A 26,932-nucleotide genomic window follows, 5' to 3' on the forward strand; every position below is an offset into this window, starting at 1 on the left:
TGCACAGATAGCATTGATTGTGCTTGTTGGTGACCTTCAGGAGACCCAGGACAGGGGTGGTGCATCCAGCCATCTTAGTTCTCCTTGATCTCCCAGCATGCTGTCAATCATGATATCCTTTTGGATTAACTGTGGGGGAATGGGAGCAGGGAGCACTATATAGTGGTGGGTCTCCTTTTTCTGTGATCAGTTCCAGTAGGTGTTGACAGCAGAGAAAAGGTCAAGACCTCAGGCCTTCTTTTAGGTAAAATTGACATGAAACTATCTCTTTGAGGTCATCCATTGGCTTGGCATCAGGGATCTTCAATATGCCTACAACACCAAAGTTGTACTTCATGACCAGGCTGTCTACACAATGTTGCCAATGTCTTGTTTCACTTTCTAAAGGCTGATAAGGGTCCCGATGGATGGAATAGACTCAGGTCCAATCCTAACAAGACTAAGTGTCAATGGGCATGCAGGACCTGCAACTCCATTCACTTTCCATCTTGAGACTTGGGTGGAGTCGCAGGTGGCCACTATGACCAAGAAGGTCTTTTTCACCAATTCACCTTGTACATATGTTGCACTGATTCTTAAACCAAGTGGCTCTTCCAAGGACTTCTTGTGTCTCAGCTGACTCACAAATGGACTGTTACAGTGTGCCTCTCCATGAAGGAGCTACCCTGAACACAACTAAGTGGCATCTTTAATTGGTCTACAGCCCTTGCATCCAATGCAGGGAATTTTAAAAAAAACAAAACACAATGTCTTACCATTCATCTTTTGTGTTTCCATGAGTTTATACAGACAGTCAGAAGATACATACAAAGGCTTTTTTACTGCATCAGCAGTAAAAAGTATGATAATTGGAACTTTAGTTTTGATTTTTGGACAAAATAATATCCTCCTTGCGCTGGAAGAGAAATCATTAGTGTTGGCTACCCGTAATTTTTCAAGCCTTTTCAAACTTCAGTATCCTTCAGATCAGGTGGGATAGAACTCCGAGTTCTTCAATTTGCAATCCCAACCCAGTTGCAAAGTGCCAGGTTTGAGAAGATTCCTCAAAATGCCATTGGACTCTTGTTTCTTCTAGTTTCAGCTAGCTAGTCAAGTAACAGGCCCGCCTTGTTGCTAGGAAGAGCCTTTATTATGTTGATTTAAGATAGAATAATAGTCTTTGAAGGCAATTAAGAAAGGAAGACATAACTTACTGTCTGTTTGAAAAATGAATTTCAAAATGGACAGCTTCTTTGACTCCCAGCTAATGGCATGCAGCCAGCTTGTGCCGGCTTACAGCCATATTGAAGGGTCCTGAGGGGAAGTTCTTTGACACACCCTAACCGGGTGGTTCATAAGAACTGATGGGATAACAGTCCCTTCAATTAAAAAGTAGAAGAGCCATACTCCAGGGAGAAATCCTTCAGAGATCTCTCCCCATGTGTGTGTGTTCAGTTAGCCATATTCCCCGGAAGATTCCTCTAAAATGCCATTGGACTCTTGTTTTTCCTAGTTTCAACTAGCTAGTCAAGGAACAGGCCTGCCTTAGCACACGATATCACATGAACCATCTACAGAATTGCATCTTCCCAGTGGTGGGATTCAGCCGGTTCGCACCGCTTCGGCCGAACCGGTTGTTAAATTGCTGGCTGGCCCTGCCCCGCCCCTTCCAGAAGTCCCCCCGCAGCCCGTTTTTGCTACCAGGGGGCTGCAGGGAGGCCTACTAGGCCCAAAACAGGGCGCAGGAGGGTGCCATATGGCCCTCCCACAGCCCATTTTTGCTCCCAGGAGGCTGTAGGGAGACCTACTAGGCCCAAAATGAGGTGCAGGGAGGCATCTCCCCCCGATGGCCCATTTACGCTCCCGGGGGAGGGGTGCAGGAGGCCAAGTGCTGTCTGTCACACCACCTGGCCACACCCACCATGGCCAAGCCCACCCAGCCACTCATTAGGGCAGACAACCGGTTGTTAAATTATTTGACTCCCATCACTTCTTCTTCCTTATAAAACCAATCGAGCATTCTGGTCAATACCTAAACAAATATAAGACAATAGTATACCGAGTGATCATGTCTCTCCCATGCCTCTGTTTGATTTCAGGAAGTTGATTATGAGATGAACCGAGCTTTTATGTTGACGGTGATGGTGTCCAATCAAGCTCCTCTTGCCAGTGGGATCCAAATGTCCTTCCAGTCTACAGCCGGAGTCACCATTTCAGTCACTGATGTCAATGAACCACCCTACTTTCCAACAAACCACAAACTCATCAGGCTGGAAGAGGGTGTGCCTACGGGGACAGCCCTCATGACTTTTTCGGCAGTGGACCCTGACCGCTTCATGCAACAGGCTATCAGGTATGATGGTGGAAGGTAGAGTTCTCTATTTTTGGAGGTCATCAACCTTTAGATACCCATGAACCATATTTAACCAGAAAGGATGTAAAATAGGTGTAACCATGGTACACACATGTATTGGGGTTGAGTTGGGTTGGCTTCAGTTGGTTTTTAGATAAGAAACTTTCAGAAGACAATATTTGGAGCCCAGGATTAAACTGGGCAGGGTCCTTGGTGCTCTCTGAGCTTGGTGGCCTTCTTGAAGACCTTTCATTACCAAACTAGGCAATATCATCAGTGTTACTGATGTTACCTAGTTTGGTAATGAAATATCTGCAAGAAAACCACCAAGCTCAGAGAACACCAAGGACCTGACAGATAAGAGCTTGGAGCTTACATTACAGTTTTGTCTGTTTACTGCCTCAATACAGCATGGAACTGTGCTGCTGTTTTATTTAGCAACTCTGTTTGGAAAGGGATTTGGGAATTAAATAATTACTGAGATCCATTCCATCTTATTTCTCACTAGCAAATCTGTATAATTGGAAACACCTGGCCATGCAAAATTCTCCCACAGGAAGGATCAACAGCTTAGTGGTTAGACTCATATGACCAGGGTTTGAGGTTTAGTCCCTGACATTGCCAGGCAATGGGGAAATTTCTGCTCAAAACTTAGATTGACACTCAGTTCTGGAATGGATGGAGCAATAGTCTGGACTCAGATAAGATAGTAGGGTTGTGTAGTAGTTAGAGAGTTCTGCAGCGTTTGGTTAAAAAAAAGTCAAGGCACTAGTCCCAATGATGCACCTGCCTTTTTTTTAATGTGCATCACACACACAAATTGAACGGAGCTTTCATTGCACCATCATGGCTGCAACTATCACTGTTTTGAACCCTAGTATTGGTTCAAATTCCATCTCCAGAAGGCATGATCTTGGGATAAGATACAACTGCTTTAAAGGGTCACACACAAATTCTACAGTTTTGCTTCTGTTGCTTGGTCCAGTGCCTGATATTTATTTTATTTATTCCTATTTATTTATTCATAAAATGAATGTATGAATGAATATATTTATTCATAAAATGAATGTCAAAGTGTCTGATTAATTATGCTCTACGATTTGCATGATTCCTATGTTCCCAAGCAAGCATTTCTCTGATTCACACATTACATTTTTGGATGTACATGTATTTAAAAAAAATAACTTCAAGCCTGAAGTTGTGCTACAGGAGGCTGTCTCCCGAAATGGAAAAATTCACAGGGTTAATGCTTTCCAAGAGTTCTCTTTTCGGATTGAGGGAATATACAGCAGTAACTCGTGGATTCTTGGACATAAGGAACTATTAGGAAATATTGTGACTGACTTTTCAAAAGGAGTAATGAAGGAAAGACAGAGATTAATGCATCAAAAATGGCAAAAGACAAAAGTATCATTTTTGAAAGAATTTTTTTTTTTGAAATATTAACAGAAAAAGACTTTAGCCTTTCTGAAAGACAATACGTAAGGAAGATTTGGAAGAAATGGGTTGATTATATGTTTTATAACCATCATAAAAGACTAGATATTTGGATTTATACTGGATTTTGACGAGGAAGGACTAAAGTTGAACAGATATTGTAATTTCCCTGTATTGAAATTCTATAATCTGTTGTATTGAATTTTAAATAGAATATTCTCGAAAGATCTTATGTAAGAAAGACTTGGGGGGAAAATTATATGGTTATAGAAGTTATAAGGGAGATATTCTCTGAATTGGATTGGATTTTTATGCTTTAGCTGGTTTTAAATATTTTAGGATTAATTTGTTCTACTGATCTATATATTTTATTACTGTTTATTGTTAATTTTTTGAAGGATTTTGGTTATGTAAGGAGGAAGTCAGAGCTAGAGAGGGAGAATTGGTATAATAGTTTTGGGAAAAAAATTTTTTTAGCATATGGTTGTTTTATTTTTAACTATACCTTGTGTTTGTTCCGGGAAGCCAGGGGGGGAGGGGGGAGGGGGTTTGTGAAGGGAGAGGGGTTGGGGGGAAAGGGGGGGGGAATTTTTTTTGTAAAACTTTTTGAATAAAAAAAAAAAATAACTTCATAAATGAGCTATCCCTGAATTTTGCTTATTTCCAGCAGCAGTTAAGAGAGTGGCTGTAAGCGTAATCATAGACCTGCTAGGTTTCGAACATTCAGTACATTTAAATCCTAGTTGGTTGTGTGGACCTGTACATTGAACATAGCCTAGGAAAAAAAAGGAAATTTAAGTTATCCTCCTTGGTCTCTTGGTCTCGCTGGTTATCTGTCTGTTCCTTTATTGCAAACGTTAGATAAATTTGGCACCATAGGAAGGCGTCCCGTAGAACTAGCACTGGGGCCAATTAAGCTTACATCACTTGTGACATTTCATAATCATTCAAGGGATGAGATATTTCAAGGGGGATAAAGCTGTGGTGCAAAAAGGACAATGGTTACTCATTGCCTCTGCTTCTTGGCATGAACAGGCAGTGGAGATTTTAAGGATGGAGAGGAACGTCGTAGCTAACAAGGCCATTTTTCTTCATTGTTCTCTTTTGCAATGGCTGGTCCTTCAACGGGGAGCCTCATTTCTCTCCTACACCTGGACCAGCTTAGAGGTGACCCAATGGAATGCAGTGAACTAGCCATCAGCTAAATCAATTTAGCACTGATTGATCATACAAGATCTACCTGGCTTTTTTTTTCATTTTTAAAATAAGCCCAAAGAATCATTGAACAAGAAAAAACAACAACCCCCAATTACAATATTACAAAAAGTTTAACTTTTTAACAATCTTAATTTAAAAAAAAACTTTAAACATCAGACAAAAATGCTAATCCAATCCAGAAAGGCATGGCTATCAATTTTACTAACCTCCTGGATGAGCAGATATATCTAATTATACTGCAGTGATACCTATCTGTCCACCTGCCTGCCTACCAATCTTTATCTATCTATCTATCTATCTATCTATCTATCTATCTATCTATCATCTATCTATCTATCTATCTATCTATCATCTCTCTAGCTTCTAGCTCCTATCCTCTATTTATCTTTTATCTATTTATATCAAGGATGTCAAACTCGCGGCCCACGGGCTGGATGCGTCATGCGCTGGCCACGACCATCCCTGGTTTAACATAGGGGGAAAAGTCGCGATACGTCACATGACAACATGACATCGTGAATTTGACACCCGCGATCTATATCTATTTGCCTATCATAAATAGATAGATAGATAGATAGATAGATAGATAGATAGATAGATAGATAGATAGAAAGATAGGCTGGCAGGCAGGCCAAGTGTAAGCCACTTGGAATGTTTGCATAAACAGAAAGTCGTGGCATAAATTTAACAATAGACAAATATTTATGAGTTTGGGAGCTGCCAGTTTGTTTGGATCAGGTGGAAAGGCATGCACTATTTTCTTGATCCATTTTGTAATTCCAGCTATTGTTTACTCCGGGGAAAAATCACATCTGCCTTTCATCTTTGGCAGTTATGGGCAATTTTGATGAAGAAAACAATGCACAGACAGAGCATTCTTACAGACCAGTATAAATACAGTACACTTGGATGGATGGATGGATGGATGGATGGATGGATGGATGGATGGATGGATGGATGGATGGATAGCTGGACAGTTGGTTGGCTGGCTGGATAGCTAGATGGACATCCGGCTGGGCGGATCAATGGATTTTGTGCCTTCAAATCAGTGTAGACTCTACAGTGGTTGATTCCATTGACCCTGTAAATTATGAATACTAACTACTGCATGTTGAGCTAAGATATGGTTTGCTGAAAGGTTCAGCACTCGAAAGCAGGGACCCCCAAACTGCGGGCCATAGTCTACTACTGGGCTGTAGCCTATTCACAACTGGGCCGTATAGCCCCACTCAAGGTAGCCACCAGCGCTCGCATTCCCACTCACACAAATAAAGCTGTGTGTGTGCACGTCTGCCCCTCATACAAAACCATCCTGTCACAGTTCCAATAACAGCCCCATAGAAAGCAGAACTCCGAGGCAGGCAGATTCCTCAAAGAACAGTTCTGTTGGAGATACCGTATTGGCACAAACTGGTGAAAACCGACTGTGAAAGTTTCCGCCATTTTCATCTGATTAAAAAGTGAACGTTCCCCCTTTCCCAAAACAATCTGTCACATGGTCCAATCGAGGTGCTGGCTGGTTGCCTGGATACGGTGCTCCTCCTCTCCCCAGCCACCTGTTGGAATGTCCTTGGCTCCCACAGGAAACTATTTTGTTTTGGCTACAAACTGTGCCCTAGTGTAAGGTTATTTTCAGTCTGCATGAGGAACTTCTCACTTGACATCTAGGTGTTTTTTCCGTGCTTCTGCAGATATTCCAAGTTGTCGGATCCTGCCAATTGGCTGAATATTAATGCCACAAACGGTCAGATCATCACTGCAGCTGTCCTTGATCGCGAGTCAGCCTACGTTAAGAACAATGTCTACGAAGCCACGTTCCTGGCAGCAGACAACGGTAGGCTCAAGCACTCCGCTCTTCATGCTTCAATAATAATCTGACGCATTCATAGAAATAATGTCCTGACAAGTTGTCAGTATAACTCAGTATAACCAGGTTTTCCTAGTTCTTTTTTGGGGGGGAGGGGAAGGGGAAAGATCTTCATGAAGTTGAGATAGGACGCTACCAAAAGAAATGAAATGTGTGAAATATTCACAGGTTACAATGGAAAAGAAAACTAGGGTGAACAGAAAGGGAATGTAAGAAATTAGAAGGCTTTGCCATATTTATGTGTGAAATTCTATTTGTTAAGGATGTCCCAAAGGTGCTTTTTCAATAGGCAAATGGACTTCGTTTTTCCTTGAAGACATTTTGCCTCTCATCCAAGAAGCTTCTTGAGTTCTGTATTCACTTCAGGCAACTGAAGAAGCTCCTTGGATGAGAAGCAAAACGTCTTCAAGGAAAAATGAAATCCAGTTCTCTTTTGAAAAGGCAGCTTTGGGACAACCATGACCTGGATGACTGAGAATCTCCATAACATTTGCTCAGCATTCAATCTGAGTCGGTCATCAAGACCAAAGGTTTATTCTTCCAAGCTTTTGGGCTTGTGATGGAGCCCATCATCAGGAAACTTCTCCCTCTCTCTATCTCCAGAATATGTGCCCTGGGCTGTTCTATGCATGTTGTATTTATCTGGTTCCTGTTGTGTGTAGCTTTTAGCTGTTAATTAGGGTGTGGATGCCTGGCTGTTAAATAGTTAATTATTGTTTCCTTGTTTATTTGTTAAATTTATTTGCCACCTATGTCTCATGTAGGGCTACTGTAGGCATCTTGGGATGAGTGGAGAAGTAGACAGAAAAGGCAGGAGAAAGGATGGACTTCCTGTATGTTCCTAATCGTATACAGAATAGAATAGAATAGAATAGAATAGAATAGAATAGAATAGAATAGAATAGAATAGAATAGAATAGAATAGAATAGAATAGAATTTTATTGGCCAAGTGTGATTGGACACACAAGGAATTTGTCTTGGTGCATATGCTCTCGGTGTACATAAAAGAATAGAATAGAATAGAATAGAATAGAATAGAATAGAATAGAATAGAATAGAATAGAATAGAATAGAATAGAATAGAATAGAATAGAATGGAATGGAATAACAGTTGGAAGGGACCTTGGAGGTCTTCTAGTCCAACCTCCTGCTTAGGCAGGAAACCCTACACCACTTTAGACAAATGATTATCCAATCTCTTCTTAAAAACTTCCAGTGTTGGAGCATTCACAACTTCTGGAGGCAAGTCGTTCCACTGGTTAATTCTTCTAACAGGTAGTTTTTTTTTGTTTTTTTTAATTTGGATTTATATCCCGCCCTTCTCCGAAGACTCAGGGCGGCTTACACTATGTCAAGCAATAGTCTTCATCCATTTGTATATTATATACAAAGTCAACTTATTGCCCCCAACAATATGGGTCCTCATTTTACCTACCTTATAAAGGATGGAAGGCTGAGTCAACCTTGGGCCTGGTGGGACTTGAACCTGCAGTAATTGCAAGCAGTTGTGTTAATAACAGACTGTCTTAGCAGTCTGAGCCACCAGAGGCCCATAGTCCTCAACTTACAACAGTTTATTTAAATGACTGAACTTAAATGATTAAACAGTTTAAAGAAACAGTTTATTTAAATGATTAAATAAATTTAATCCCATTCAAAGTTACAAGGGTGCTGAAAAAATGACTTATGACCATTTTTCACAGTTATGACCTCTGAAGCATCCCCATGATCATGTGATCAAAATTCAGATGCTTGGCTACCGGTTCATACTTATGACCGTTGCTGTGTCCCCAGGTCATGTTGCCACCTTTTGACCAGGAAAGTCAATGGAGAAGCCAGATCCGCTTAACAACCAGGCTACTAACTTATCCACTGCTGTGATTCACTTAACAACGGTGGCAAGAAAGGTTATAACATGGAGCAAAAACTGACTTAACAAAGGTCTCACGTAACAACAGAAATTTTGGGCTCAGTTGTGGTCATAAGTCGAAGACTACCTGTATTACCAAGTAAGAGACACGGCTGAGGACAGAAAGGGGAGAGGCTCCATCTCGGAAGTCAAAAACAATCTAAGGTTAAAAGAGAAAGAATTACACGACAGCTGTCACTGTATAGATTAGAAACATCGAAGTGAGGTGCTATACCTTTCGAGTGACCTAACGCAACCTTGTCACAATCTACACAATTCACTCAATTTTGTGGCAGGGCTAAGAATCACCAGCGGCATCTTTACCGACAAGCAGATCAGATATTGAAACTGCCCTACTGTGTCCTTTAAAATCATTGAATGTATTGAAGACACCGTGGTTTTCCTCACCCCACTCTGCAGGCTGCAGGAGAATAAGTCTGACAGGCCTCCGAATAAAGAGAGTCAATCTGTTTTCAAAACCTGATTTCTTCAAATAGCTGCTGTATTTCTTTCCCGGGATATATTCCGCCTAAGTAGTTTACAGATTACAGATTAACAGAGTTGGAAGGGGCTTGCTGGCTGAGGAATTCTGGGAGTTGAAGTCTACAAGTCTTAAAGTGGCCAAGGTTGGAGACCCCTAATCTAGTCCAACCCTCCCCCCCCCCGCCCAAGTAGGAGACCCTCACCATTTCTGACAAATGGCAGTCCAATCTCTTCTTGAAAGTCTACAGTGATGAAGCTCCCGCAACTTCCAAAGGCAACTTCTATTCCATTGGTTGATTGTTCTCACTGACAGAAAATATCTCCTTATTTCCAGGTTAAATCTCTACTTGTTCAGTTTCCATCCATTATTCCTTGTCTGGCTTTCAGGTGTTTTGGAAAACAGATTGACCCCCTTCCCCTCTGTGGCAGCCCCTCAAATATTGGAAGACTGCTATTATGTCTCCCCTGGTCCTTCTCTTCACTAGACTAGCCATGCCTAGTTCCTGTAACCGTTCTTCATAAGTTGTACTCTCCAGTCCCCAATCATCTTGGTTTATTTTATTTATTTTTATTTATTAACAGTATTTTGTCAAGCATCTATTTTATGACAGATACAAGTATAAACATAAGTATAAATACATGTAAAGGATACGAATAAAAAAAAAACATTAGGACAGGGATGGTAGGCACACTGGTGCGCTTATGTACTCTTTCTAGAGTCCCGACATCTTTTTAGATGTTTAGATCTTTTTAGTGTGGTGACCAAAACTGGATGCAGTACTCTAGGTGTGGTCTTACTAAGGCTTTATAGAGTGGTATTAGTACCTCCCTTGATCTTGATTGTATCCTTCTGTTAATGCAATTTAGGATTGCATTGGCTCTTATCTATCTGTCTCTAATATTTATATCCCACTGGGCTTCTATGAAGTTCTGGTTACTAACAAAATCAATAATGAAAAAAAAACACCTTGAAATAGGGAACAGAACAGCTGAGAAATGTTTCAGAAGTCATAAATTAAGTACCCTTTTTTAAAAAAAGCTGTTAGATTTTAACAATATAAAGAAACAAAGAAAATCAATCCAATATAAATAGCCCTCCTCAACATCTTCTTAACCTCTCCCTCCCAAAATTTTATTTGACCTTGGTCAGCGCTGGTGTGCATTGCCGCCTTAAGGAGAGTCCCTTTGAAGGATGAGATGGGTGGCGTGTAAATTGAATGAGTAATGAAATAAAACAAATTATTCCTGAAGGAATGCAGCCCACCAGATTTAATCAAAGCCACTGAAGGACATTGGTTGTGTCAGGGGCAAAGGATCAGGACCATACATTACGTTGCAGTTCAGAAAGATTTATTGTTTAAGCCTATATACAAGAATCTAGTAAGCTCATTTCTGAATCAGCGCCAGATAAGGATCAATGGAATTCAAAGGGGAGGGCTGGACTAGGATCATTTGTGACAGCGTAAGGATTCTAAGCTGATGATATGTTTAACTCGGCCTCCCAACGCTGCCTGCTCTTCTCCTACAGTTGTGCTATTTTTTTTTCAGTCCAACCTGCAATTGGCTTCAATGGTATGTTGAGAAGGACCCCCCACCCCAAAATTGGATCTATATAAGTGTATATGCTTCTCATGATTGTTGTATCTCTTTGCTAGTTTCATGTTAACTTGTGTGTTTTGATGGTATTTCTGGGTGTGGAAGGTGTGGGGCCCTCAGCTTGGAGACCTCTTCTCTTAGAGCTTCTCAAGCTGTCTACCATGAACTCCTTGAAGTTCCAACCTCCAAGAGGAAGGACGCCTTGATTTTCATATGATCAGCTTACCTGCCAGCAGCTTACGTTTTTATTTAGGCTGAATCGCCATTCAAAAGAAAACTATTTCCATCAAGAGGTCTTCAAATTGATTAGGAAATAGCACCCATACGTACAGAGCAGCAGTGGGATTCACCTACCTTCCTACTGGTTCACAAATGCTCACTTTGCTCGCACGCGCCTCATCTGCGCATGTGCACAGCCTTCTGCACATGTGCAGTGCTCGCGTATTACATCCAGGCAGGTGGGTGGAGCCTCCCGCAGGCACCGCAACCGGTTTGCCGATCCAGAGAGAACCGGCTGAATCCCATCACTGGTACAGAGAGGACTAATTAAAACATCATTTAAAGCAGGGGTCTCCAACCTTGGCAACTTTGAGACTTGTGGATTTCAAAGCTGGCTGAGGTGTTCTGGGAGTTGAAGTCCACAAGTCTCAAAGTTGCCAAGGTTGCCAAGGTTGGAGACCTCTGATTTAAAGGAATCCTAACAGCATCAGATTCTTGACTCCAGGGTTGGACTTTTTCCTTGTTAGCACCAAAAGCTTACAGTATTTTTTTCATAAGTTTAGCTCTCACCTGACCCTATTCTTTTCTTCTCCTTCCTTACTAAGAATTACTCCAGAAGGATCAAAAATATGTTTAGGAATCCTCTTTGTTACTCATGCTTGGAATTAAACCAATGTGTGTGGGACCCAATCTAGATCATTATTATTTAAGGGAAGAACTTCAGTTGTTTGCAACATTTACTGTCTTCTTTCTCCCTGCCAATCTCCCTCAATGCCCCACCATGTTAAGAAGATACCTTATTATGAGCGTAGAAGATGGAAATAACTCCTTCCTACACCAATTGGGTTGATAAGAAGGCATTCTGGTTTTGATAGAAAATGTGTTAGTTATGCAGGAGAACTTAATAGACATAATACTTCCAGCACAAATGTCCCAAAAGTATTTCTTCAAGAGGAAACTGGACTGTCTTTGTTTTTTCTTGAAAACCTTTTGCTTCTCATCCAAGAAGCTTCCTCGGTTATGACTGGATGACAGGGAATGGAAGGATTTGTGAAGGATTTCCATTCTGCACCATGCAGTCAGAACTGAAGAAGCTCCTCGGAGAAGAAGCAAAACCTCTTCAAGGAAAAACAAAGAAAATCCAATTGCCTTCTGAAAAGACTCCTTTGAGACAATGAGCATCTCCATAGACCTTCAGCTCCATGTTCCCTTTCTCACAACCTAGTTATTAGAAAGATAGGCTAAGCATAACTCTAAGGACTCATATTAACGTTTTTTTCATTTCCGTTCGACTTTGTTGAAAGACAAGCATTCACCTAAACATCCCCATTACAGATAACTGCGGGCAAATGCAATTAAAACCACAGGATTTCTCTGCTTTGCAGCAAATCCAAAGAGTGATCGAGGCAGGAAGGCTGGAGAAAACTTCAACAGCCAGCAAGCTGAAACAAATGCATGAGACCTGAGGTTAGGAGAGCTAATATAACAGCCACAAGAAATGGACAGACTGAGGTTCATCAGGGATTCAGAGATTCTTCAGTCAGCAAAAACAAACAGGAGACATAAGTCAGAAAGCTTTTTTAAAAAGACGTTAAGAAAGAAACCATCAAGATTTGGGAAGCTTTTTTTTTTTTTAAGTTTGAAGAAAGGGTTTACAACATGAGTTCTAAAATCGAGCTGTTAAAGGAAACAGTGAAAATATTCAAAACAAAACACCCTGCAGTTCATAAAGAAAGGAAAATGGCAATGTGATCTCTCTTTCTCCTAACTAGAGGAAAATGGCCAGTGGTGGGATTCAACCGGTTCACACCCCTTTAGCCGAACTGGTTGTTAAATTGCTGGCTAGCCCTGTCGCGCCCCACCCATTCCAGAAGTCCCCATGCACCCCTTTTTGGCTCCCAGGTAAGTGCAGGGAGGCCTAAAGATAAAGGTAAAGGTTCCCCTTGCAAATATGTGCTAGTCGTTCCCGACTCTAGGGGGCGATACTCATCTCCATTTCAAAGCCGAAGAGCCAGCGCTGTCCGAAGACGTCTCCGTGGTCATGTGGCTGGCATGACTCAACACCAAAGGCACACGGAACGCTGTTACCTTCCCATCAAAGGTGGTCCCTATTTTTCTACTTGCATTTTTTACGTGCTTTCGAACTGCTAGGTTGGCAGAAGCTGGGACAAGTCATGGGAGCTTACCCCGTTACGGAGTACTAGGGATTTGAACCGCCGAACTGCCAACCTTTCGATCAACAAGCTCAGCACCTTAGCCACTAACAGGGAGGCCTACTAGGCCCAAAACGATGTGTGTGGGGGGGTGTTGCGCTGCCCCCCTGCAGTCCGCTTTTGCTCCCACGGGGTTGCAAAAGTGCTGCCTGTAACTATGGCCATGCCCACCCAGTTGGTCCTTAGGGCAGAGAACCAGTTGTTAAATTATTTGAATCCCACCACTGGAAGTGACAGAAACAGGCTGAGACAGGGGAGAAAAATGTGCATATGTATGTCAGTATGTGTCAAGAATTGTATGCAATGTTGGTGGGTTTTAAACCTGCATAAAAGCTACAACGAATTTGATTTGGCAACTTTAATAGAGTTAAACCGTATTTTAGTGATAAACGTTGAAAGATAGCTGGAAGGAGGCTTTGAAATGTGAATCTATATATCATGAGATGATTTTAATCATTGCTATGACTCCAACAATACAAGGGGACAAATTGTTTCCCATTTTAACTAATGTTTCTCAACCTTGGCAACTTTTAAGATGTGTGGACTTCAACTCCCAGAATTCCCCAGCCAGCATGCTCCTTCCTGATCCTTTATTAGAGATTCCGAATAATGAAACCGGAGGCCTTCCCCAAGCCAAATAAGCTTATGAGACCTGTGGTCTTCTCCCAGCTTGAAAATACTAATAGGACCTTCACAAATCTAAATCCATCCATTCTTCAACTCACCCTAGAACAGCAAAATCCATACGTTATAGAATGGGCTGTGGACAATACCAAGAAGAAAAATTTCTGTAGGTTTTTATCTCGTTAGTCATACTTTTACTGGGTGTATTTTATGTAGACAGAACAAGAGAAGGACAACCTTTGGTAAGACATCCATCAAGCCTTCTGAAATTTTCCCCAACCTTTTACCAGCAAGGGATAAATGCAGTATCTATATTTCCACTGTTACTTTGTAGTGGGGTTATATGTTTGCATTATGGTATGCATGTGTGTGTTTCTTACCTTTTGTCACTTATGTTATCAGGGTTCCAAGTAACACCCCCAACGAAATAAAACTCTGAGGCTTTTGTTTCCTCAAAATTACTTTTTGTTGAAGATGTCATATTGGCACATCTGGGAAAACCCGAATCTGAAAGTTTCCAGGTTTTCCCCACCAAGTGAAAGTTCAAATCCCTGTCCAGTACTCTCATGTCCATCACATGGTCCAATCATCCATCATCCAAACTAGAGGCACCTCTCAGTCATCTGACTCCAGGTGCCAGGGCAATGCGTCCTTGACTTTCTGAGAAAGGAATGTTATTTTGATTACATTACACCTGTACTCTATGCAATCCCCCCTCCCATTTTCCCACAGAAGAATATGTGGCCGGCCTGAAAGCCCAGATGTAACAAATGGCTTCCAGGTCTGACATATGTATGTGTTTGTGCCCTTGGGTGCCCTTGGAAGCACATGATGCAGGGTAAGCTTCATTCCAATCTGATCCAGTTTGTTCAGTTTCTGGAAAGTTACCCTACTGATGGACAGATAGAGTATTTTCAATTCCCATCTGGGTTGGAAAATAGAAGAAAGGATGTGAAAATGAAGTTCTGCACTTTTTTTATTTTGTTATATCCCTTCCTTTATTGTTTTTATGAATAACTCACGGAATCTAGTAAACCTCCTCCTATTTCCCCCATAACAGCAGCCCTTTGAACTGAGTTCAGTTGAGAGAGAGGGACTGGCCCAAAGTCACCCAGCTGACTTCCATGTCTAAGGCAGGATGAGAACTCACAGTCTCTTGGTGATTGGGCCAAAGTCACTCTGCTGACTCCCATGTCTAAGGTGGGATTAGAACTCACAGTCTCTTGGTGATTGGCCCAAAGTCACCCAGCTGACTTCCATGTCTAAGGCGGGATTAGAACTCACAGGCTCTTGGTGATTGGGCCAAAGTAACCCAGCTGGCTTTTATGCCTAAAGTGAGACTAGAACGCACATCTTCCTTGTTTCTAGCATGAAGCCCTCACCACTAGACCACACCAGCTTCCCAAAAGGAGGAAATTGCTATTGCCCACTTCTTAGGGCTGAGAGAGAGTGACTGGCCTAAGGTCACCCAGCTGGTTTTGTTCCTAAGGTGGGACCAGAACTCATGATCTGCTTTCTAGCCTGGTGCCTTCTCCACTAGACCCGACTGCCTTTTGCTCTACTATTTCCTCATGGAGGTGGTATCTCAATCCCATAATTGTTGTGATCAGCCTTTACTGTTTTTTTCCTAGCAGTGCAGTGGCTTTACAAGATGGCATGGAAGGATATGAGCAAGCTCTCGGCCTGCAACTCTTCTGTGTTCTTCATTCACGTGGTCCTTTACTCCCTGTCTAGGTATCCCTCCAGCCAGTGGCACGGGCACACTACAGATCTACCTAATCGACATCAATGATAATGCCCCTGATCTCCAGCCAAAGGAGGCCCAGATATGTGAGAGGCCGAATCTGAATGTCATCAACATTACAGCCGCGGATGCTGACATCGATCCAAATGTCGGCCCCTTCGTCTTTGAGCTGCCGAGTGTGCCATCTGCCATTAGGAAGAACTGGACCATTACGCGTCTAAATGGTAAACCGAGCGGGCAACACCTGGCGCTGTTCGTAGCTTGGCACGGTGGGCCTTCAGACTTTAAAACATTTTGTGCCGTTTTCAGTGTTAATTTTTTTTTTTCAAAGGAAGCCCCGTTCGGGATGACATTTCTAAGCGAGAGAGTTCATGAGAAATTGCCTGAATTGGACCTTAAGCTGAATTGTTGGTTCTTGGCTTCCCTGCCTTAACGCAGCTTGTAATTACAGAGGGTTATCATGAGAAAGTTGGGATAAATCATTTGTAAATTGCCCAGGAGGAAAAGCTATTATCGGCCTTCCTTATGTTCCATTTTTATTGTCATAAGCCACAATCAGGATCAATGATCAACCTCTGCCCATAATTGCTTAAAAGTCACCCTCCGTTTCTAATTTACCATAGAGGCAGCTTTCATGCTTGGAAAATAGGAAGGTGACTATTTGGGGAGCTGTCGAAATGATCATAATTACCCTCTTTATGGCTTACCAGAGCCTGCACAGAGTTCAGCTTAGGTGACACATGGGCCTACAGGTAATCCTCGACTTACGACCCATAACCGAGCCCAAAATTTCTGTCGTGGAGCAAGGCAGTTGTTAGGTGAGTTTTGCTCCATTTTGTGACCTGCCTTTCTATGGCGGTTAAGTGAATTGCTGCAGTTGCTAAGCTATCAACAGAGTTGTTAAATGAATCTTGTGTTAAGTGAATTGCTCATCAGAAGGTCACAAAAGGTGATCACGTGACCCTGGGACACGGCAGCCGTCATAAATACATGCCAGTTGCCAAGGAGACGAATTTTGATCATGTGACCATGGGGATGTTGCAAACGGTCTTAAAGTGTGAAAAACGGTCTCAAGTTACTTTTTTTCAGTGCTGTTGTCACAGCCACTGAACAAATGATTGTAAGTCAAGGACTGCCTGTATTTGTGGGAGTAACTCATAAGGAGTAGATTCTCCAGACCAGTAGATATTCAGATGAAGTAGATTTTTCCACAGGGGCCTGTTCTTGATGGCTTCCTCCATTTTGCTCCCCACAGGTGATTATGCTCAACTTGGCTTGCGAATAATGTACTTGGAAGCCGGTGTATATGATGTGCCAATCATTGTAACGGATTCCGGAAACCCTCCTCTGTTTAACATGTCCATCATTAAGGTCAAGGTGTGTCCATGTGACGAGAATGGAGATTGTACCACTATAGGAGCTGTCGCCGCAGCTGGGCTGGGCACAGGAGCCATTATTGCCATCTTGATATGTATCATCATTTTACTGAGTAAGTGTTGCACCAGGCCATGGTCTGAAGCCAAGGTTCTTTATACATGCATACAGCTTATTTATTTATTTATTTATTCATTGAATTTAATTTTTCATTCTGTCCTCATTGCTTGATAAGTAACTCAAGGCAGTGAACATACATAATACTCTTTCCTCCTCTTATGTTCCCCACAACAACCTTGTGAGGTGGGTTGGTGCAGAGAGAGAGTGACTGGGCCCAAAGTTACTCAGTTGACTTTCACACCTAAAGTAGGACTAGAACTCACAGTCTTCTAGTTATTGGCCTAAAGTTGCCCAGTAGGCTTTCATGCCTAAAGCGGGACAGCAACTCACAGTCTCCTGCTGATTGGCCCACCCAACTGATTTTCATGCCAATCTCTGGTGATTGGCCCGAAGTCACCCAACTGACTTTCAAGCCTAAGGTGGGACTAGACCTCACAGTCTCCTGGTGATTGGCTCAAGGTCACCCAGCCAACTTTTATGACTAAAATGGAACTAGAACTCACCGTTTCCTAGTTTCTAGTCTGGTGCCTTAATCACTAAACCAGCCAGTCAAACTTCAGTAATTCAATCAACTCACAGTAAAAGGGAATCCGTTTCATAGTCATGAAACTACAGCTGCTCCCTAGTGGTTTAAAAATTGGTTTTTAAGTCAGAATTTGTGAAAATCAACATCCACATTTCATGGCAATTATAGAAGTAAAATATTGAGGGCCAATTTTTTAAAAAAAATTAAACCAAAACATATACATTAGCACAGGGGTGGGCTTCAAGAATTTTAGCAAAGGGTTCTCTGCCCGGTTGCTGGGTGGGCATGGCCATGGTGGGCGTGGCCTACTCAGCCTCCTGAACCACGGCGGGGAGGGGGGCATTTTTGCCCTCCCCAGACTCTAGAGGCTTTCCTTAAGCCTGTGAGAGGGCAAAAATGGACTCCCCAGGCTCTGGAGGCACTCTAGAGGCCAGAAATGGGCCCGTTTCCAGCCTTCCCAAACTTCCAGTAGGCTCGTTTTTCTCCCTCCTCGAGCCTCTGCACGTGCCCTGCACTTACCTGCATCCAAAATGGCCCAATAGGGACTCTGGGGAGGGGCAGGGTGGGCAGGGCCAGCCAGGAGTGGGATTTGGGGGTTCTCCAAACTGCACATTATCTTAGCTAGAGGTTGTCCCGAACCCCTGCGAACCCCCACCCCTGCACTAGGAAACAGCCTTCAAATGCCTCAAATTCCCCAATTGTGTCACGATGATGCTGAACAGCTCAGCAGTTATATAATATTCTCAAAATCTGAATGCAAGGCATCTATGATGAATCTAAAATGCTATTAAATAAAAATTTTGGACCATATTTGGGGATACCCAGTTCAAGGCCACCATCATTCATGGAAGCTGCCTGACTTGGGCATTGTAAGAATAAAATGCTAGTGAGATTCCCAGGAGAAAATATGAAATATGTGTTGCGTAACTATCTGTTTTTCTTCCCAAATAAGACCGTGTCTTATATTAATTTTTGCTCCAAAAGACACATTATGGCTAATTTTCTGGTTAGGTCTTATTTGGGGAGAAATACAATACTAAACGCCTCCGTCTGCTGACAATCTTAACTGGGGCTTATTTTTGGGGTAGGGCTTATATTACAAGCATCCTGAAAAATCATGCTAGGCCTTATTTTCTGGTTCAGTGTTATTTTCGGGGAAACAGGATAACTAACTGTCACTCCCCTCAATCCTTTTAAGGACTGATCTACATGTTGATAAATCACAGAGGTGAAACCATCCAAAATATCACTTTTTGTTATTTTCCCCCTCTTTCCCACTACGTTATTGGCATGCTTCTCTCCTTGATGTCTATGGAGATTCTCAGTCATCCAGGTGATGTCCCAAAGAAGATTTTTTTCAAGAGGCAACTGGACTTTCTTGTTTTTCTTTGGGGACCTTTCACTTCTCATCCAAGAAGCTTCCTCAGCTCCGACTGGATAGTGGGGAATGGAAGGATTTATATTGCTTGCAGACAGCAGATCATTTGCATTTTTTAGAAAGTCCTTGAGGCCACCTGGAGGTTTTTCTGTGTCCTCAGAGTCACTTGAGTACTGCAAATAGGCAGAAAACATCCTGCAGCCAGAAAGGCTCCACACTCATTTGCACTACTGTTGGGGATGGTTCTGTAGCTTTGCATGTACACGGAGAGCTTCTGAACTGGAGACAAATTCTTTGTGTGTTTAATCCCACTTGGCCAAATAAAGTTCAATTCAATTCAATTTTTTTAAAAAAAAAAAACACCTTCAAACCCTTCCATACAAATAACCTCTATATTTACACTTGAAAAATAAGCCATCCTATTTCCTGGGTAATCTTTAATATACACATGCTAATTTAATTGTGACCTGATGGTAATGAGCAATAAATATACATTGGCATTCTGAATTGGTCGATCATAATAAACCTTTCTAATGCCAATTGTTAGTAGTTTGTGTAGTAAAATTTCACACTGGAAGAAACAGAAGGCAATAAAGCATAAAATCCAGTTTTCCTTTTTTTTTTTTTTTTTTTGCCTTCACATAACTCAAGGCCTAAAATATGATTTAAACATTTGAGCATATTCTGTTCACTGAAAATTAAATGCGGATGAAAGGCGTTTGATTTAGGAGAATCTTCTTCCTATCTTCAAATCCATTATCCTGTTCTAAATTATGGATTTTTATTATAAATGTGTGTTTTAAAAAATTCATTGCTCTAATTGGCTTTTTTAACGCTCGGCAATCACCCTGGTTTTATATCGGTGAAAACGGAATGGTAAATAGAAATCTTTCTTCCATGTACTTATTTAATTTGGGGGCTTGTTCCATCAATTATTTTTACTGGGTGGAGAAAAATGGGTGAGTGGGACATATAATTAATGTGGTTTGTGTGTGCGTGTGCATGCCTTTGAATTAATCTTGACTCATGGCAACTGTGTGGACTGGTCCCTGCAGTTTACTTGGTGCTGTTTTTCAGATGTTTGCCATTGCCTGCTTCCTAAGGTTGAGGTAACGTGACAGGCCCAAGGACACCCAACTGGCCTTATGCCTAAGGCAGGACAATGACCCACACTTTCCTGCTTTCTAGTCCAGTGTCCTTGTTCACTACCCCAAGTGGTTTGTTAAAAAATGGTGACAAGTCACTTTTTACAGTGCCCTCAAAACTTCAGGCAAATCACTAAACAAATGGTTATAACTGAGCACCGTCTGCGGATTCCATCATAAAATGGGAAAGCGGTTTGAATCTCAACACGTTGATGCCAGTTTTGGAGCCCTATTGATCAGTTGTTTTTGTTGTGGGGAAAATAGGAGGCAGAAGGTGTGTTAGATTTCTGTGCTGCCTTGAGTTATTTGTAAAAAGAAAAGAAAGAAAAGAAGGAAGGAAGGAAGGAAGGAAGGAAGGAAGGAAGGAAGGAAGGAAGGAAGGAAGGAAGGAAGAGGGAGGGAGGGAGGGAGGAGGAGGCGAGAGGAAGGGGGGAGGGAGGGAGGAGGAGGGAGGAGGAGGGAGGGAGGGAAGGAACGAAGGAAGGAAGGGGGAGAGATGGAGGGAGGGAGGGAGGAAGGAAGGAAGGAAGGGAGGGAGGGAGAGATGGAGTGAGAGAAGGAAGGGAGGGAGGGAGGGAGAGAGGAAGGGAGGGAGGGAGGAAGGAAGGAAGGAAGGAAGGAAGGAAGGAAGGAAGAGGGAGGGAGGGAGGGAGAGAGGAAGGAAGGAAGGAAGGAAGGAGGAGGGAGGAGGAAGAAGGAAGGAAGGAAATAAGGAAGGAAAGAAAGAAAGAAAGAGGAAAAATGAAGAGGAGGGAGGGAGGGAGGAGGAAGGAAGGAAGGAAGGAAGGAAGGAAGGAAGGAAGGAAGGAAGGAAGGAAGGAAGGACGGAAGGAAGGAAGGAAGAAACAAAGAGGGAGGGAGGGGAGGGAGAGCGGAAGGAAGGAAGGAAGGAAGGAAGGAAGGAAGAAAGAAAGAAAGAAAGAAAGAAAGAAAGAAAGAAAGAAAGAAAGAAAGAAAGAAAGAAAGAAAAGTAAGTGTTGGAAGAAATGTCCATCTGGGTTCAGTTCCAAGTGGGGAGAAAGACACTGGAAGCGGGAAGTCTGCTTGAAAAGATGGTTTAATGGTGGACAGGACCACATGGTTTGAGGTCCTGGGCAAAAAGCACATGGTTGAGAGAGAGAGAGAGAGTTATACCCTCTGTTGGGCTTTGAATTTGAGCATGTATTCTGATTGGTTATCAGACTCCCATGGGGCCATGCAGGGGTAACTCTATAGGTTGTGTTTTGAGTCCCAAGCTTGGTTGACTCTTGCTGGGTGATGATGTAATGAAAGGGCTTTAGGCAATTCCTACTATGGCTCTGCCTGAAGGAAGTAGATCTTTGTTATGTAGAATAGACTGGCCCAGGCCTTCATGGCTCATTGACAAAGGTGGTGGAGGGAGTTGAGTTTCTGCCTCCCTTTTAGGGGAAATATTCTTTAATATTTCCTAAAATATCTCATTTTCCTAGGAGAGGAGCGGGTGCTAACTTCCTACAAAAGAAAACCTCTGATTCAGAGACATGAAACTTGGTTTTCTCAAATCATACCTGCAAATTACATATCTGTTCGGTTCCCGATTTCAAAGGGCTGCCGAGTATTCGGAGAACAGCCATCCAGTGATGGTTGTTGGCCTCCATCTACAGCAGGGGTCTCCAACCTTGGCAACTTTCAGACTTGTGAACTTCAACTCCAGCAAAGCTGGCTGAGGAATTCTGGGAGTTGAAATCCACAAGTCTGAAAGTTGCCAAGGTTGGAGACCCCTGATCTACAGGGTGTTATTGCCCATGGATCCTTGTCTCCTGCAACCCTGGCTTGCAATCACATCTGGAAAAAAAAAAGCCAAAAGCTTTTTCGTAAAGCAGTAGACTAAAGAAAAATATAATAATGGGGAGAAGGCAATCGATTTTACAGAAATTGCCTTCAGAAAGGAAAACAGGCCTTAAAGCAACAATGGAGCTCCCTTTTCTTAAGAGCAGATAAAAAGGATTGAACTACATCTGCTATTGACACTCTGAAAGCCTCTTTTTCAAGAGAGAGCTGTAAAGGTGTTAATAGGACAATTTTTCTACAAAGGGTGACCAGACAAAAAAAAACACCCCTGCCTTAAAAGACAGAGAATTTGCTTCTGGTGAACTGCAAAAGAAAAGAAAAATATTTCACTAGTTGCAATAAGTAGTTAAGAGGCAGACTGGTGCCTCTTAGGTGGGTCATAGGTGGGTCCTCTTTTATTTATCTCTTGATTTTTTTTTTTAAAAAGTGGCAGGCTTTAAGCAAATGCAAATCAATCTTCAAATCAATTTATACGGCTAGACTCAAAAGAAGAGGGAGGTGACATATAGAAGCAGTCATTAGATGCTTCTCTTGTTTCAACTTTGTGGCTTCCCACTTTTTAATAATTTGTCCCTCATCCCGCGGCAATTCCAAAAAGTCCCGATTTTTTTTTGTTTCACTCCCATTCTGAAAATGGGAGGCGGCAACACAAGAGGAGCAGGCGGAGAAGGGGAGTGGTGGAGAAGGGGGCGCGAGAGAAGAGAGACGCCGCTTGACTTCACCCGAAAGGAAGAGAAGAGCCGAGGAGAGCCGAGCCTGCCTGGAAGAGCCGAGCAGAGAGCCGAGCCTGCCTGGAAGAGCGGAGAAGCAGCAGCCGCTCCTCCTCCTCCTTCAGGCAGGTGGCAAGACTCATGCGCAGCCCCCCCCCCGGTCAATGGTGTCCCGTTTGCCATTGCTGAAATCTGGTCACTTTAACGTAGTCCTCAACATACAACCACATTCAACATTCAACCGAAAATTTATGTTGCTAAATGAAAAAACGTGCTAAGTGAGTTTTTGCCCCATTTTACAACGTTTCTTCAATCACATTTGTTAAGTGAATCACTGCAGTTGTTAAACTACTAACATGGTTGTTAGTGAATAATAATAATAATAATAATAATAATAATTTAATTTGTATACCGCCCTTCTCCCGAAGGACTCAGGGCGGTGAACAGGCAGATAAAATAAAAACGATACATTTCAATAAAAACAATATTTAAAAAACTTATTCCAATAGCCTAAATTTAAAATACAATACAAAATATAAAATAAACCCCAATAAAATCCATATTTAAAAAACCCTATTAAGCCAGTCCTGCTCGAAAGAATAGATATGTTTTAAGCTCGCGGCGAAAGGTCCGGAGGTCTAGAAGTTGTCGAAGTCCTGGGGGAAGCTCATTCCAGAGGGTAGGTGCCCCCACAGAGAAGGCTCTCCCCCTGGTTTCCCCATTGACTAGGCTTGCCAGAAGGTTGCAAAAGGGATCACATGACCCTGGGACACTGCAACTGTCATAAATGTGAGTCAGTTGTCAAGCATCCAAGTGCAAACCACCTAACCATGGGGAGGCTGCAACGCTCCTAAGTATGAAAAATGGTAATAAGTCACTTTTTTCAGTGCTGTTCTAATTTTGAACGGTCACTAAGTGAACTGTTGTAAGTCGAGGACCATGAGTACTGCCCCATAGTCCTTTACACCACTTTCTGGGTGGTTTACAGAGTCAACCCATTGCCTCCAACAATCTGGATCCTCATTTTATCAACCTCGGAAGGATGGAAGGATGAGTCAACCTTGAGCAGGACAGGATCGAACTCCAGGCTGTGGACAGAGTTAGTTCAAACTACTGCATGTTAATCACTGTGTGACACCAGGGCTCAAATAGTCCATCTTTGAATAAGGTTATTTGATGTTCATTTGATGCATCCCTAACTATCCTCAAGCATGATTGTTGGCTGGGCTCAGCCACTCCCAAGTCCATTAACAGGATATGGATTTTTATTCAGGGTAAAATCCCGTTCAGTTGATGATGAGATAACAGCTGAATACTTCTTGCTTTGGCCACCTAAACAGCTACAGCTAAAATACTTCTAAACTTTGGCTACCTAATGAGGAGGAAGGACTCACTGGAGAAGAGCCTAATGCTGGGAAAGATTGAAGGCAAAAGAAGAAGGGGATGACAGAGAATGAGATGGCTGGATGGAGTCACTGAAGCAGTAGGTGTGAGCTTAAATGGACTCCAGAGGATGGTAGAGGACAGGAAGGCCTGGAGGAACGTTGTCCATAAGGTCATAATGGGTCAGACACAAGTTTGCAACTAACAATAACAATCCTGAGGACACCATGTGAAGAAATCTACACTAAAATAAGAGCAGAGAGTCAAGAAAATTTCTAGTTGGTGTCAGGGCATAGTATGGAAATAATATTGATATGTACTTGATATCTCATTGGTTTTTGATACCAGGGATCATGATATCCTTCTGGACTGATTTTGTAGGTTAGGAATGGAAGCCCAAAAGGCAACTGGACTTTCTTGAAAACATTTTGCTTCTCATTCAAGAAGCTTCTTTAGCTCTGGTTCTTTCCTTGAAAACATTTTCATTATCTATGAAGCTTTTTCAGTTCTGAAGAACAAAAGTGAAGCTTCTTGGATGGGAAGCGTAACAGTTTCAAGGGGGGGAGGGACCCAAGAAACTCCAGTTGCCTTTTGGAAAAGCATCTTTTTCAAACATTTTGGAAGAAACATTTTGCTTCTCATCTAAAAAGCTTATTCAGTTCTGAGGAACAGAATGAAGAAGCTTCTTGGATGAGAAGTGAAATGTTTTCAAGGAAAAAAAACCAAGAAAGTCCAACTGCATTTGGAAAAGCACCTTTGGGACAACCATGACCTAGATCAGCGGTTCTCAATCTGTGGGTCGGGACCCCGTTGGGGGTCGAATGACGATTTGCCAGGGGTCGCCTAAGACCATCGGAAATATGGGAAGTATACTTGCGAGTTGAAGAATGGCGCTCCAATGGTTGACTCCACAAGCCAGCTGCAGGCTCTTCAAATCGCTAGCCGAATTTGGCTTCAGGCGTGATGAATTAAAAAAGAGAGAAATCTTTGCTCTGATGTCTCCCTCTCAGGCTAGCTGCAATCACTCCCAATTGTTAGCCTAACCTGGCTTCAGGCGCGATAAACTTAATAGGAGAGGAGTCTCCACTTTAATGCCTCCGTCCTCAAGGCAATCGCAAGCAGTTCAGATCGCTAGCCAATATGGCTTCAGGCGTGATAAATTCAAAATGAAAATAATTTTACGGTTGGGGGTCGCCACATCATGGGGAATTGTATTAAAGGGGTCGCCACATCATGGGGAATTGTATTAAAGGGGTCGCAGCACTATAAAGGTTGAGAACCACTGACCTAGATGATTGAGAATCTCCATCTCTCCAATCTCCAGGAATGGGAGGCACAGTATTGTGGCGGTTCTCATGTTGATAGGGTTGCGACGGGTCGGATAGGACTTCGCAACTAACAGCAACAGCTTCTTGCTTGCCCAAATGTTACTAACAAACAAGAACAGTTATATCCTCTGCCTACTCTGCACCATACAGGTTAGACCATTTCTGGTCAGAGTTGGCTGGTAGTCTAAGATCTACCTTTGCAGTGCGCTTTAAGTACCTGTACAACTTCTTGATTCAAATCGCTCCCTTTTGCTTGGTGCATTCTCCAGCCTGCACTGGATTTTGACCGTTGCACCTGTGCTTAGCCATGTCATTCGGGGGCTTTTCAACTGCAGTCTCAGAAGCAGCTGCAAATATTCAACGCTTCGGCTCAAAGTGAATTATCCTGGAAAAAAATCTTAAGTGGTTGCTAGGGAATGAAACTGACTTGATGCCACATAATCATTTGATCAATTATGCTGCAAGCTCCACGTTTTGTAAGTCTGGCACTGTGGTGCAGTGCTGATGATGACAAAATAGCATGAGTTTGAAGGGACCTGGGAGGTCTTCTAGTCCAACCCCCTGCTCAAAGAGGAAAACCTGTACCATTTCAAATATTTTTACTGTCCAATCTACAAAATTTACAATTTACAAAACCCTAGTAAGACCAAACCTGGATTATTGCAACCAATTTTGTTCACCATACTACCCTGTTTCCCCCCAAATAAGACATCCCCTGATAATAAGCCCAATCAGGCTTTTGAGTGCATGGCAATAAGGCCAAGAGCTTATTTCAGGGTTCAAAAAAATATAAGACAGGGTCTTATTTTAGGGGAAACACAGTACAAAAAAATATGGTGTGACTTTGGAAAAATTTCAGAGAAGAGCAACTAAGATGATCAAAGGCCTGGAGACTAAACCATATGAAGAACAGCTAGAGGTTTTGGGTCTGGCTAGTCTAAAGAAAAGAAGAATTAGGGGTGACATGATAGCAGTATTTCGGTATTTGAAAGGCTGCTACAAAGAAGAGGGGGTCAAATTATTCTCCAAAGCACCAGAGGGCAGGACAAGAAATAATGGTTGGAAATTAATCAAGGAGAAAAGCATCCAGGAATTAAGGAGAAATTTCCTAACAGTGAGAACAATAAACCAGTATAACAGCTTGCCTTCAGAAATCTTGGGCACTTCATTATTGGAGATTTTTGAGAAGAGACTGGACAGTCACTTGTCTTAGATGGTATAGATTCTTCTGCTTGAGCTGGGGCTGGACTAGAAGACCTCCCAAGGTACCTTCCAGTTCTGTTCTATTCTATTTTATTTTATTCTATTCTATTCTTAAAAACCTCCAGTGTTGGAGCACTCAGAAATTCTGGAGGCACATCCTTCCACTGAGTTGTCATCATTTAACAATCTGAAAATGATATTATCATTTGAACTAAAGTTTTGGATCCTGATTAACAGATTAACAGAGTTGGAAGGGACTTTATAGGTCATCTAGTCCAACCCCTCGCTCAAGCAGGAGACCCTACACCAGGGG

The 26,932-nt window shown here is 42.4% G+C and overlaps 1 protein-coding gene across 1 annotated transcript in view; it reads left to right on the forward strand.

Annotated features, from left to right (window-relative positions):
* CDH4 (cadherin 4) overlaps positions 1-26,932 on the forward strand; it is a 536,732-nt gene that overhangs the window by 481,134 nt on the left and 28,666 nt on the right. The window contains exons 9-12 of the mRNA XM_058176710.1: positions 2,079-2,332; positions 6,679-6,821; positions 15,634-15,912; positions 16,899-17,132. Coding sequence (XP_058032693.1) covers positions 2,079-2,332; positions 6,679-6,821; positions 15,634-15,912; positions 16,899-17,132 — 910 coding nt within the window. The remainder of the gene's footprint in view (positions 1-2,078; positions 2,333-6,678; positions 6,822-15,633; positions 15,913-16,898; positions 17,133-26,932) is intronic.

This window comes from Ahaetulla prasina, chromosome 3, assembly GCF_028640845.1.
Source record: "Ahaetulla prasina isolate Xishuangbanna chromosome 3, ASM2864084v1, whole genome shotgun sequence".
Lineage (NCBI taxonomy): Eukaryota > Metazoa > Chordata > Lepidosauria > Squamata > Colubridae > Ahaetulla > Ahaetulla prasina.